At 50.5% G+C, this 13,632-nt stretch overlaps 1 protein-coding gene across 1 annotated transcript in view; it reads left to right on the top strand.

The window, feature by feature from the left end:
- The window catches only part of KMT2A (lysine (K)-specific methyltransferase 2A), a 53,963-nt gene that overhangs the window by 611 nt on the left and 39,720 nt on the right, over positions 1-13,632 (top strand). Inside the window, exons 2-4 of the mRNA XM_015413696.1 lie at positions 521-568; positions 12,425-12,494; positions 13,242-13,628. Coding sequence (XP_015269182.1) covers positions 521-568; positions 12,425-12,494; positions 13,242-13,628 — 505 coding nt within the window. The remainder of the gene's footprint in view (positions 1-520; positions 569-12,424; positions 12,495-13,241; positions 13,629-13,632) is intronic.

Genomic DNA, 13,632 nt, shown 5'->3' with positions numbered 1-13,632 from the left:
CCGCCGCCGCCCGGTGCCCTGGGCCGCCGCAGGCCTCTTCGCGTGGCCCGGCGGGCAGCAGGCGCCGGAGCCGCCGCGTCCTCCCTCCTCTCCTCTCCTCTCCTCCCGCTCCGGCCCGGGGGCGGGGGGGCCTGGGCGGCCATCGGCCTCCTCCGCCCGCCCGGGAAGGCTGGGAGCCCTCCCGAGAGGCCGCCGCGCGGGGTGGCCGGTGGCTGGCGGTGGCGCTCCGGAGAGACCCCTGGAGGGTCTCCCCTCCCTTGACCTTGCGGGGGCCGCGCGCCTGAGCGGAGGAAGGGCCTGCCCGGCGGAGGGAGGAGGAGGGGAAGGCGCTGCAGGTGGCGGGGCGGCCACGGGGACCGGCCCTCTCTCCAGCCTCGCCCTCCCGGGCCGCACACGCTGCAGGCTGGTCCCCCCTCGCCCGCCGCCGAGTGAGTGAGGCGCCGCACGCACGGGGCAGCTCCTCCTGGCGCTCTGGCGCGGAGGCCACTCTCCGCCGCACCCCCTTCCCTCTTCCTCGCAGGCGGCTTTCTGGGCCCTGGCCACTGGCGATCCTGTCCAGAAGAAACCGGTGAGACCTCCCCAGCAGCCTCCAAAGCCACTAAATCCTTCTGGGCCACATTTCTGGGTTGTGGCTGGGCGGGCGGAGTGCCATTGTTGTGATGGTTCTCATTCTTACTGGCAGAAAGCTCCCAGGGAGCCTCCCCCTGCAGTTTCTGCCAGGGAGTCTGTCTCCCGCCCGGTTAGATCACTGGCATGAAACCGGGGGGGGGAATTTTTATATTTGTATATGCGGGATGAAGGGTGTGCGCCCAGCCCCCTGCTGCTGGGACCCAGCTGTCTCTTGGTTTCGTGGACTCCGGCGGAGAAGCCCTTAGAGCCCCAGAATAGGTGCCCGGGATCAGTCCCTGGCCAGACGAGGGTGAATGAACTGGAGCGGAGTCCAAAGAGAGAAAAGGGGGGGGGGCACAGAACCCAGGTGGGGAAACCAAGATCTGTGCAGGAGGATATCTGCGCACTCTCCTGGGAAGATCTGGTTGGAGGTCTCCTGGACTCCTCCATGGCCCATGGGGGCTCAGGGGGCCTCCCCCCCCCCCCGTGCATGTAGCTACCACAGCAGCTGAGATGTCTGCTAGAACAGAGAGTCTCGGGCCCCTGCTCAAGTCCCAGTGTGACTTCTACATGTGGAGCTGCCCTTGAAGACTATACGGGAATGTCGACTAATTTTGAAGGTTGCTGTTCGGCTACTGATGAGAACGAGCAGGAGGGAGCATGTTTCACCTCTCAGAACACTGGTTGTGGGTGTGTTTCCCAGTTCAAGTGGCTGGTTTTGACCAAGGGAGCCAAACAGTTTCCATCCGGAGTATTGTTGAGGAGCATCTGAATCCTCCCACGTGTTGAGGTGGGTGAGTGAGGAGGCCCCGCTGCTTTAAGGTGCCGCCGCCGCTTGTGGGCGCAGAGCAGGGCCTTGTCAGCAACTTCCCCTTGGGGGAACGTCTCTCCCAGAGTTCTCCTTGGTTTCAATGTTTGCCTTCTTTAGGAGGCAAGTGAAAAACATGCTCTGTTTACCTGAAAGAAAGAAAGACTAGTTTTCCCCCCTGGAGTGCCACTAGGAAGAATAGCGACGTGTCTTAAATTTCCCTATAGGTTACAAGTATGTATGGTAATACTAGTGTGTGCGTGTGTAACCCTTTTTCAGGGCTCATTTTACATTCAGCATCATCTTCCTTTTGTGTAAGTACAGTCCCTGTTCTCACACCTGTTTTGATAGTCCTTTGGAACTGTGAGTTGGCTAATTGAACTGGATACCTATTATGTTGCTGGTTTGGGAATATGTTTATTAGTTGTTCATTTTTTAAATATTTTATTTTTGTGAACTGCTTTGGAAGCTTGTAGCTGTAGCTGTAATATGTCAATTACTAACTACCTTGGAATAATAGTTCTGTAGCTAAGTTTACCAGTGGTGTTAAATTTGTTCCTAAATGATTTGGGATTGGGAGTGAGTAATGTAGTGGCCAGGTTTGCGGTTGATACCATAACCAAACTATTAAGAGTGATGAAAACCAAAGTGTAAACTGGGAGAGTGGGTAACTTTAAATATGTGCAGATGGAGTCTCAACTGGTTAAGACTGAGTGAAAGAGATCTCAAGGTTCTTGTAGGTAATATGAAGAAAATGTTGACTCAGTGCGTGGCAGTAGTGAACAATATACTCTGTATTGGGCATTCTTAGAAAACAAATTTATTTATTTCTCAAATTTATAGAAAATAAAGTGGCCAATAAAAAAAAATAAAGTGTCTATGACTTGCTGGAAGAGAGTCTGCTTTGCATGCAGGAGATCCCAGTTCAGTCCCCAGCATTTCCAGTTAAAAAGGACCAGGCAGGAAAGACCTCTACCTGAGGGGCTGGAGAGCTGCTACCAGTCTGAGTAGATGAGGCTATCCTTGATGGGCAGGTGGTCAGAGTCATCATAAGGCAGCTGCATGTGTTCATGTGTTTTGCATATATGTTTCCTAATGATTGCAAAAGATTTTACACTACAGGTATTTTTTTATTCTACTGGTATGACTTGAAGAAGCTGAGTCTCTCATGTAATGGTAGTTTTCAGTTCTGGTCACAGTATCTCAAAAAGGATGTTACCGAACTGGAGAGCATCCAGGATGGTTCAGGGTTTGGAGCACCTTTCCTACGATGAAAAGCGAAGAGTTTAGGAGTTTTTAGTTTAGAAAAAAGTAACTGAAGGGGGAAGTGATAGAAGTTTATAAAATTATTCATGGTATGCAGAAAGCAGACAAAGATAACCTTTTCTCCCTCTCCCAGAATGCTAGCACTTGGTGTTATGTAGGTTTTTCAGAAAAATGTGAATCAGAAAATTTTCCGAGTTGTTGAAATAAATAACTTAATTATTTAAATCATGCTAGCAAAAAATGTAAATAACATTTGGAAAAGAAGGCAAGTGCACCCCACACAAGCCTGGATGATGTCCAAGCACTGGGGTTTTGTCCATCCTTCATATCGCACCTGTAGCCCATCTAGAGTAATTGTTCTGTAGCATAAACAGACTAGATTTATATATAGAAGAACATAGCTTTGGAAAAATGTCTGCACTGGACAGCATTCAATGAAGTTGATGGGCGAAAGATTCAAGGCTGGCAAAAAGAAATGCTAGAGCAGGGGTGTCGAACTCATTTGTTACCAGGGCTGGATCTGACATAAATGTCTCTTTGTCGGGCCAGGCCATGTGTGCCATAAAACGTAATGCCAGGTACCAGAGATATATAAACTGTATAAAGGACAGCAGCTGGTAAGCTCTGAGTTGTTGTATTCTCACTGCAAGTCCCCAGGGGCTGGGAGGGAGGTGCAAAGGAAAACCCATGTGGGCGGACTGGAGAGCCAGCGGTGCAGCACTGGGCAGATGAGATTGTTCTGCCATGCTGAAGCCACAATCAGTGGCCCCGCCCACTCTCCCCAAGCACTCTCCTGTTCCCTCCCTTGCACTAGTTGCCCACGGCCCGCATAAGAGCCCTGGACGGGCCAGTTTCGGCCCCCGGGGCCTTATGTTTGACACCCCTGTGCTAGAGAGCCTGTGACTTAAGGGGGTTAGACAGAGTCATGGAGCAGAGGTCCATCAGCGAGTATTAGCCATAGTTAGTGCAGAGGACCACATTCAGAGGCAGTATACTTTTGAGACCCAGAGCCTGGAGGCAGCATCAGGAAAGGCCTTGGGTTCTGCACCCTGTTCGTTGGTCCTCCATCCAGGGCAGCTGATTGGTTGTTGTGTGAAACAGGATGCTGGACTAGATGGACCCTCACTGGTTTGATTCAGCAGGGTGGTTCTTAATGGAAACTCTGTATTCAGAGATAGCAAACCTCTGAATGCCAGTGACCAGGAAATGGCCTTGGCACTGTGTGCCCAATTCACGGGCCCTTCAAGGTGTCTGGTTGGTAGCTGTTGAAATAAGTTGCTGGACTTGATGGACAGCTAATCTGATCCCGCGGTGCTCTTCTTGTGTTCTTACATTGGAGAGAGTCAACATGGTGTAGAGATCAGATTGTCAGACTAGGATATGGGGGACCCAGATTTGAATTCCCACTCTGCTGTGGAAGCTTCCTGAGTTGACCTTCGGCCAGTCACACTGTCTTAGCTCAGCCTACCTCACAGGGTCGTTGTGAAGATAAAATGGAGGAGAACTGTGTAAGATGCTTTGGTCCCCTGGAATATAGCATTTTAACACAGTGAGTTGCCAGGGCGCAAGGCTCTTTGTGCATGTGCGCGCGTGTGTGTGTTATGTGCTGTCAGGTTGCTTCTGACAAAAACATCCTATCATTAACAACCTTTCTTGGGTCTAGCACGCTGAAGGCCATGGCTTCTTTTATAGAATCAATCCCTCTCCTGTTGGGTCTTCCTCTTTTTCTGCTGCCTTCAACTTTTCCTGGCATCATTGCCTTTTGCAGTGATTCTTGTCTTCTCATGAGGTGACCAAGGTACAATAGGCTGAGTTTAATCGTTTTAGCGTCAAGGGAGAATTCAGGTTTGGTTTGATCTAGAACCTACTTGTGTTCTTGGTGGTCCAGGGTATCCGTAAAGAACTCCTCCAACACCATGTTTCAAATGCATCAATTTTCTTCACGTCTGCTTTCTTCATCCATCCATCCATCCATCCATCCATAGCAGCGGGGAGTACCCAGCTACCTTGGTCTCGGTCTCCAGCAACACATCCTTACACTTAAAGGCTCCTGAAAAGTGCTGGTTCTCATTTGAAATCTTGCGATCTGTCGGGCTGGATCCAGCCAACTTTTTTGTTCAATCTCACCCTATTTCCCTCCTTATTATAGGTTCTATCATACATAACTTCCGTCCATGCAGGTCCCATGATCTCCCAGCATAGTTTTTTCTTTACATTCAAAGGGGTCTCCTTCATCCTTTTTGCACTTTTGGGGAAACTGTTTGGATGCATCCCGTTATCTCAGACTAATGGGAAGGCAAGGCAGCATTTGTTGTAGCAGAGCCAGTTTGGTGTAGTGGTTAAGTGCGCGGACTCTAATCTGGGAGAACCGGGTTTGATTCCCCACTTCTCCACTTGCACCTGCTGATGTGACCTTGGGTCAGTCACAAGCTCTGGCACAGCTGTCCTTGAAAAAGAGCAGTCAGAGTTCTCTCAGCCCCGCCTACCTCACAGGGTGTCTGTTGTGGGGAGGTGAAGAGAGAGGAGTTTGTAAGCCGCTCTGAGACTCCAAGTGAAGGGCGGGGTATAAATCCAATCTCTTCTTCTTCTTCATTTATTGCAAATATTCCCTAATTGGAAGAGAAAGCAAATGCAGCTCCATTTCCAAAGCGTAAGATCGGTTGGCTGTGGAGAACAGTTGGCCTTTGTTAAAATACAAGAAGGCAAGAATTTGTATCACATTATATATATATATTCCTGTAATACTTGGCATTATGCATAACTATTCAGGATGAAGCATGATCCAGTTACTTGCAAAGGCAATTATTTTAGTCTTATCACAATATTTTAACAGTGGCAGATACCTGTGTAGTGTCACAAGCCAGATTATGACTTTAGAGGAGAGCTGTGGCTCAGTGGTAGAACCACCTCCTCAGCATGCCAAGGGTCCCAGGTCCAGTCCTCAGCATCTCCAGTTAGAGGATCTGGCAGTAGGTGATATGAAAGACCTTTCTGTGCCTGAGACCCTGGGGAGCTATTGCCAGTCTGAGTAGACACTACTGACTCTGGTGGGCTGGTGTTCTGCTTCAGTATGAGGCAGCTTCATGTGTTCGTGTCTTTTGCATAGCAGTTTCCTGATGATTGCGACAGATGTTACACTGCAGGTGCTCCCCCCCTCCCACTGGTATGGGTTGAAGAAGCTTAGTCTCATCGTGTACACTGGGACATCTGATGTGACCGCATTCTGCTGTGTGTCCGTGTCAAACTAGATACCTGGGGCTGCTGGCACCCTCCGAGAGCCTGATGCGGGCAGGGGAAGAGTGCCGCAGAAGGGCAGAGTGGGCCACCGTTGTTTCCCCTCCCCTCACACCCTTGCAAGTGCCGAAAACCACCCGCCCATGTCTGTTTCAGCACTGGAAGCAAGTGTGTCTCACAGCACTGAGGTCCTGGTCAGGACTGGGCCCTCACTGCTTTTTTAAGTTGCCCATGTTAGGCCCCATGGCAGACACAAGGACACCATCGGGTCTGGTGCGATCTGCTGAGCAGGCCTGTGTCCTTCTGGGCTCTTCTTGTGGGCAGTATCTTGACAGAGGAAGCCCTGAGGAATGAAGCACTGGCAGGTAAAGCCGAGCAGGCCCCCCCCCCCCCCCCGGTGTGGGGTTCTTGTATATGTGCTTGGGCCTTCCTAAGAAACAGCTGCTGCTACCAGTCCTGCCCGGTGACTTTTAGGCATCCCAAGTGCATTATGCAGAGAAGGCTTGTGCTGAGTGGAGCAGGTTGATCCTGGGCCCCTTCCTAGAGGGCTGGAGCAAAATGTGCTGCTTAGTAGTTCTGGTCCAGGAGGACATTGGGGTTATTGAGAGGAGCCTGTGAGGGAATAAGAACATAAGAGACGCCAATGCTGGATCAGGCCAAAGGCCCATCCAGTCCCAACACCCTGTGTCACACAGTGGCCAGAAATACCAGGTGCCACCAGGAGGTCCACCAGTGGGGCCGGGACATTAGGAGAAGGAGTCTGGAGCCAGGAAGTCTGTACCCAGACCAGGCACTTCCAACACAACCGTCACTTTCCACAGACCCCATGCAAGTGAGGCAGTCGGGGGTACAGGAGCGAGAGAAGGAGCACCACGAGGGGGCCTCCACTCCCACCATGGTGGGGGGGCAGGCACTCCTCTTGCCGTTGGCAGTGCCGCCTCTTTCACCAAAGGCCTGTTGGGGGGGGGGGCGGGAGGTGCTCAGGGAGGCCCCAGAGGTTTCCCAGGAGCCCTACTGAGGTGCTAGTGATCCCACACAGGCAAGTTGCACGGCATACGCCATTTTTGTACTGGTGTCATACAAGACAGAGGAAAAGAAGCCACATGGGCAAGAAAGAAGGGAAGCCACAGTAGTGGCAAACCACAGGACACAGCAGCACGTTGGGCTGCCGAAGAGGACGTCTACTGGTGTGGGTTCAAATCCCACCTTGGGAGATGCTGATGTGGCCTTTGTAAAGCAAAGCCCATAGTCTGGGTGGTGCCGATGGTGGTGGCAGGTATAGCGAGGGGCAAGGCAGAGGGCTGGAACGCAGGCCTTCTGCAGCCGAGAGCACTGCTCTAACCACAGAGCTGCCAACTGAAGCCCCCCTCCCGTTCTTCGGGGCGGGTGGCTCTATGGCTTCCCTTGGCCTAGTCCAACTAAAAAGGGTTCCAAGTAAGGCTGGGACTCTGAGCAAGGAGCGTCCCAGCTCCTGTGTGGGCTGGTACCCTTATCTGCCCGTTGGTGGGTCTGGCAACTCCTGCCTCCCCCACTTGTACAGGCCACCCACTGCCAGCTCTTTGAGGCATAGAACCATAGAGTTGGAAGGGATCTCCAGGGTCATCTAGTCCAACCCCCTGCACAATGCGGGAAATTAAAAAATACCTCCCCCTCCACACCCGCAGTGACTGCTATTCCACGCCCAGATGACAAAAAACCTCCAGGATCCCTGGCCAAACCGGCTTGGAGAAATATTGCTTCCTGACCCCAAAGTGGCGATTAGCATTTCCCTGGGCATATAAGAAAGGGCCACAAGAACTAAGCACTGAGGCGACCCTTCCTGCCCTCCCTCTCATGATCTGCCTGAGTTCACAGAATCAGCATTTATTTTATTTATTTTATTTTAATCAACTTATATCCCGCCCTCCCTGCATGGCAGGCTCAGGGCGGGTTACATCTGGCTGTCAGATGGCCATCTAGCCTCTGTTTGCAAACCTCCCAAGAAGGAGAGCCCACCACTTCCCGAGGAAGCCTCCTCCACTGAGGAACAACTCTAACTGTCAGGAAGCTCTTCCTAATGTTTAGCCGAAAACACTTCTGATTTAATTTCAACCCGTTGGTTCTGGTCCGACCTTCGGGGGCAACAGAAAACAGCTCTACACCATCCTCTACATGACAGCCCTTCAAGTACTTGAAGATGGTTATCCTATCCCCTCTCAGTTGTCTCCTCTCCAGGTTAAACATACCCGGATCCTTCAACCTTTCCTTGCCCCCCTCTGGACACGTTCCAGCTTGTCTGTGTCTTTAAATTGTGGGGCCCAAAACGGAACACAGTATTCTGTGTGAGATCTAACCAGAGCAGAGTAAAGTGGTACCATCACTTCGCGTGACCTGGATGCTATACTTCTGTTGATACAACCCAAGTGGCGATGTTTTGACTGATGCATCCATAAGGCTGCATTGTCATGAAGGTTAAGAATGATCTCTGAGCATGCAAAAGGTCCCAGACAGTGTTCCCTCTAAGCTGCACTAGGGGGTGCTGACACAAATTTTAGCTGGTTGCTCAGGGATTTTAGCTTCCAGCTTACAAGCATGTTTTTTTTTCTTCCATTGGAAACAGTGGAGGATGGGGACACCTCCTTCTGGGGCCCATAGAATTGGACCCCCTGGCCATAGACGTGCGGTCTCTGTTGTGCCCCATACCTTGAGGAATGACCTGCCTGAGGAGGAGGCCAGGAAGCTCTCGCTTGGCTGTCATTCTGCACGTTGTGGGTTGGATCCAGTGGCAAGACAGCCATGCCGGCCTTGCCTTCCTCTTTGCTGAGCCCCCCTTGCCCAGGCGGACTGCTTGGCTCTGCCTTTTGGCTGCACGATGTCACAGCCTGGCCTCGGAAAGGTGTGTAGGGAGTACCTAGCAGCCCGCAGGCAGGCACCCTGTCTTACTGTTCCCAGCCAAGCTGTGCTTCCTGGGCGCTGCCTCTTCACTTGGTGGTGTCTTCATCAAGTCCTCAAGGTGCTGTTTTATCATCTAGGTTTCAGAAGGAGAAGCAGAAAGCCAAGGCAGGTCGCGGGAATGCTCTTCATGTTGAAATCACTAAAGCCTCTTTAATTCTTGTTCATTCTGTTCCTTTGGAAATTTGGGTTCAATAGATCCGTCACCGTGTCCCTCTCCAAAACCAAGGGATTGCGTTGTGTCTGTTGCAGTGATGCTTGGCTGTGGCTGCTTCAAAGCATGGCAGAATCATTTGAAGAATGAATGAAAATAAGATAGTTCTCACCTGATGCCTGAAAGCACCGAAGAGGCAAGAACGTATATACTGCAGACAAAATACGTGTCTGTTCAATATGGGCTCTTTTTGAGGTTCTGAATGGACGGTCATCTCTGCCCATTCCATTTCCACCCCGCCTTTCCTTCCTTCACTCCAGAGCTGTGGAGTGTCCTCTTTGGAAGTCTCATTTGGTGGCTATTTGTCTTTCAAAGGCATATTATTTTTTTCAGTGCATTCAGGAATGCAAAGGGACAAAGCTGGTGCAACAATAGTATGCATATTCATCTCTCTCTTCTCCTAAGGCTTTTCCAAGGTTAGGATTAGACCCCCTGCATTGCTCTTTGCTCTTTCTTAAAGGCTCCTGTAACACTGTTTTTAGACTATATATGGTTTATTCTGCTGTTTGTGCTCAGTTGCTGCTGTTTGATGATTTTGCTGTGGGTTGTTTTTTGATATTTTAGTGTGTTATTGTTTTATTTTCCATATTGTAAGCTGCCTTGGGTGTAGTGCTATAGAGGTGGCAGTATTTTACATGAAATTTTGTGGTGCCACTTTGTGATGGACGTTTGGCAGACTTCCATTGGGAAGCGGCTGCTAAGATTTTTGACAATAAAACAGATAACTGATTCATTGCACTTTTGATGTGCCCACATTCTTTTAAATTACTCAATAATATAATACAAATAGATTTCAGTTCCTGTAATATACTCTAAATGGCTAATGACATTTATTGGATATTTTAATATGTGTCGTATCTGATCATTTATTTAAGGCATTTCCCCTGAGAGGACTGAAATGGGATTTTTGGGTTTTAGTGGCAGGATGGGGAACAGACAGCGTCACATGCCAGTGTCTGAGTGGCTTCCCCATAGCGAGGATTCTCCACGTTGTTTTCAGTGCTGCTGTGAATACAGAGCCACGTGTGTTCGTGATGGAGGAGAGTTTTCTGCGCCCTTCCCTCTCTGTCATTTCTGATTTTTCACTACCGCAGGGTCTCTGCAGGGACTCCACAACGGTTCTCGGGAGCTGTCATGGCCCAGCGACCTTTTTTCCTTCACGCGTACCCCGTAGAGCTATAACAGTTTTATTAAAAATGGAAATAGATAAGAGCAATCGGTTTTTATGCTGCCCTGTTACCCACATGTCTGTTGAAAGTTTAGGTGGAAAGTTTGTGTTATGGTTAAAAGGACAAAGAGCTGATACCACATTAGCAGCCTCAGTCGGTTGTGCAGACGGAGTCCTGTAAGGATCACTGATAAGAGAGGAGGTCGTGAGCACTTGGTTGTGTTCTGTGAAGTGGGGGCTGGACGAAGTTTTGGAATCCGTACGGGCCTGATAAACATTAGGAAGAACTTCCCGACAGAGCAGTTCCTCAGTGGAGCAGGCTTCCTCGGGAGGGGGTGGGCTCTCCTCCTTGGGAGGTTTTCAAGTAGAGGCCAGGTAGCCACCTGGCAGCCATGTGGATTTCCTGCATTTTGTGCAGGGGGTTGGACTAGATGACCCTGGAGGTCCCTTCCAACTCTGTGATTCTAAGTGCAGGGCTGAAATTGGGAGGCATTCTGGTATTGTTGAAGCGATTTGAGTCACTGGGGTTGAGAGTTCCAAGTTCTTTCCCCAGGCTTGCTGAGAACTCGCGGCCGGCTTTTTCGCAGAGTAGCATATTGGTCTGCAGTAGAACAGCCAGTCTGATGTCCAGTCGCACTTCCGAGACGGGCAAGATTTGGGGGGGGGCTGAGCTTTAAAGGGGCAGCGCTCCCTTTGCCATGTGTTTTTGACTCTCAGAAGCCTCCTCCTGCCCAATCTGGTTGGTTTCTGGGGTGCTCCTGGGCCAGCACGGCCGCCCTCTGAAATCTGCTTATATTCAGTTCAGGCGGCTGTTTGCTTCGTGTCCCCTGGGTTCTGCCTGCTTGGCTTTCCAGGAAAGGCAAATGCCCAGAGGTCACCGGCTGGCTGTCTCTAGTCTCTTCCAGCCGAGGCGCTACAAAGGCTTCTTTTATGCTTCTCCGCAGCAGCATCACCAGCAGCTTCGTAGGGCCAGCCCAAACCCTCTCCCAGCAGCGAGATGATGCTGTTTACATCTTGCAGAGAGCCCCACGTGGTCAAGGGAGAGGCAGACTGTTGAGTTTATCATTAACAGGATCTCCTTTCGAGGAACCAACAGGAATTTTGCCTGGTCCAGTTTCCCACACATCTGGCCCTGCCCTCTCCCCGCATGCTCCCCCCCCCCGCAAGATTGCTTCCTGCTTGACGTAATGCGGGGAAAGAAGCCAGTTGTTTGTTTCCTACCTTATCCGTCTCGTATCTAAGCAGCACAGAGAAGACTCGTGTGGAATAAAAGCCTTTAAAAGAAGGCCTGCCGCAGGTCCCGTTTCTGATCTTTGCCTGGGTCTTCTGTCGGCTGCTTGAGCGACTCTGCGGCAGCCAGCAAGTGCCCAGCAGGAGACCCGCTGCAGTGGAGCCATGGAGCCTGGCCAGCAGGTGGCACTCCTCTTCTGTGTACCCGTCTCGGCTGCAGCGTGCAGCCAGGCTCTTAGCAGAATGCATGAGTTGTCCTTGACTGTGCACGGGACAATCCCCCAGCACCTCTGACGGGGCAGGGTGGAAGGCTGCCAAAGAGGTGGTGCTGCTGCTGTTTTCCACACAGAAACAGGCCTGTGTGATTTTCTCCTTGGCTGTTGTGGCTGCTGATACAATCTGCAATGGCTACGGAGCCTTCGCAGGGCAGGTTTCCCCTCGGCTTCCCAGCCCCTGGGGCTTTTGCAGGTGTTCTTTTGTTTAAAAAAAATTGCTGTTACACAGGTTGTTATCATGTTATTAACCAAGTTCCCTGCATTCCTATCTTTCATTTTTAAAAAAGTAAGGACAAAGGGATATCTCTGCAGCAGAAAGGCCTAGAGGTGTGAATGGCTAAAGAAAACAAAGCAAGGCTTTTTTTTTTTTTTGTGGCCCTGTGGACAGAAGTGGTTTCCTCATTATTTTTCCTCCAGCTGTCAATTACAGGCAAGTGTTGCAGGGGAGGGCAGCCTCCAGGTGTGCTCTTCCGCCTTATTTCATGTGAGTGTCCTGGGGCCCAAGGTCTGACCTGGCACCTTTCTTTTGGCTTGTGAACCGCACTTCTTCAGCAACAAGCAGCTAACGCTGCCTATTTGTCCAACATACACCATATATGTGTTTTGCTGCTAACTGCTTTTCAAGCTCCATTTATGTGGGAACAGTTCACTTTAACTTCATAACAGTTCACTTTTGTTCTCATTTGCAGGATGAACAGTTCCTAGGTTTTGGCTCAGATGATGAGGCCAAAGGACAGAGTCCCACCAAATCTTCCACAGGTATGCTTAGACTGTAGAATGGGCTGTTCACAGGGGCTCCCTCCCTCCCCCCCTCCCTCCCTTCCTTCCTTCCTTCCTTCCTAGTCACAACCAACTTATGCTGACCCTGTAGGGTTTTCGAGGCAAGAGGTGTCCAGAGGAGGTTTGCCATTGCATGCCAGGGCACAAATCCTGAAATAAATGGGATTTCAGGCTGACTCTGCAGCTGCTGATGCCAGTCAGGGAGGGTCCCTGCCTATGGGGTGGGGACTGTTAATTTCTTACTGTGTCTGCAGACACATTCTCCCAACTTGGGGCAGGGGTGTTTCAGTCTGACTACTCAGGTGGTTTCAGATGGAGAGGAGGCTCCACAGGACCTTCCTTGAGCCTTTGGTCGGGGTCGTCGTGGGAACTATTCAGATGCAGTGTTTCCATATGGTTCTGGAATGATGTAAGAGGAAGTTATGAACTATCTCCAAAGCTGCTGTTCCCATTTTATTGTAACTTTAAAAGTCTTGGGGAAAACTAGTCCATTACAATCAGCTAGAAAAAAGATTTTTTCCAATGGCAGAGCCTGTTGATCACAGTGCTCAGTGTAACCTACCTTCTCTCCAAATAATCAATTGGCGGTGGGGTCACTCTCATACCTGTACATAGTGTGACTTATCAATGCAGTACACTTGTGTGGGCCTTGAAGGTGGCCGTGGCAGGCTGCAGAGATGCTTAACATGCTCTCTTCCTTTCCTCCTTCTCCTTCTTCCATCTCAGTCAAGTCTAGTGCACGGAAACCACGTGGGAGACCCAGAAACATCTTGGACCAAAGTTCACCTGTGCTTTCCAAGTCCTCCTTAACGTATTCCCCTCCAAGCAAACCAGAACTCACATCAGCGGAAAAAGTGAAGAAGAAAGAACTGAAAAGTGGAGAAAAGAGACGAGGGAGGCCTCCTGCACTCGCCAGCATGAAGTTCAAAATCAGCCACATGAAGGGCACACCAGATGCTCAGAAGGGGGGCAAGGAGGAAAAGGAGGCTCTCAAGAAGGTAAAGCGGGCCCCATCCACAGCTTTTCAGCATGCCACAAAAATCAAGAAGCTAAGAGCAGGCAAACTCTCCCCACTGAAGTCCAAATTCAAATCCGGCAAACTTCAGATTGGAAGGAA

This window comes from Gekko japonicus, unplaced genomic scaffold, assembly GCF_001447785.1.
Source record: "Gekko japonicus isolate JY-2015 unplaced genomic scaffold, Gekko_japonicus_V1.1 scaffold1159, whole genome shotgun sequence".
In the NCBI taxonomy this organism is placed as follows: domain Eukaryota; kingdom Metazoa; phylum Chordata; class Lepidosauria; order Squamata; family Gekkonidae; genus Gekko; species Gekko japonicus.
This window is presented reverse-complemented; position numbering and strand designations above follow the sequence as displayed.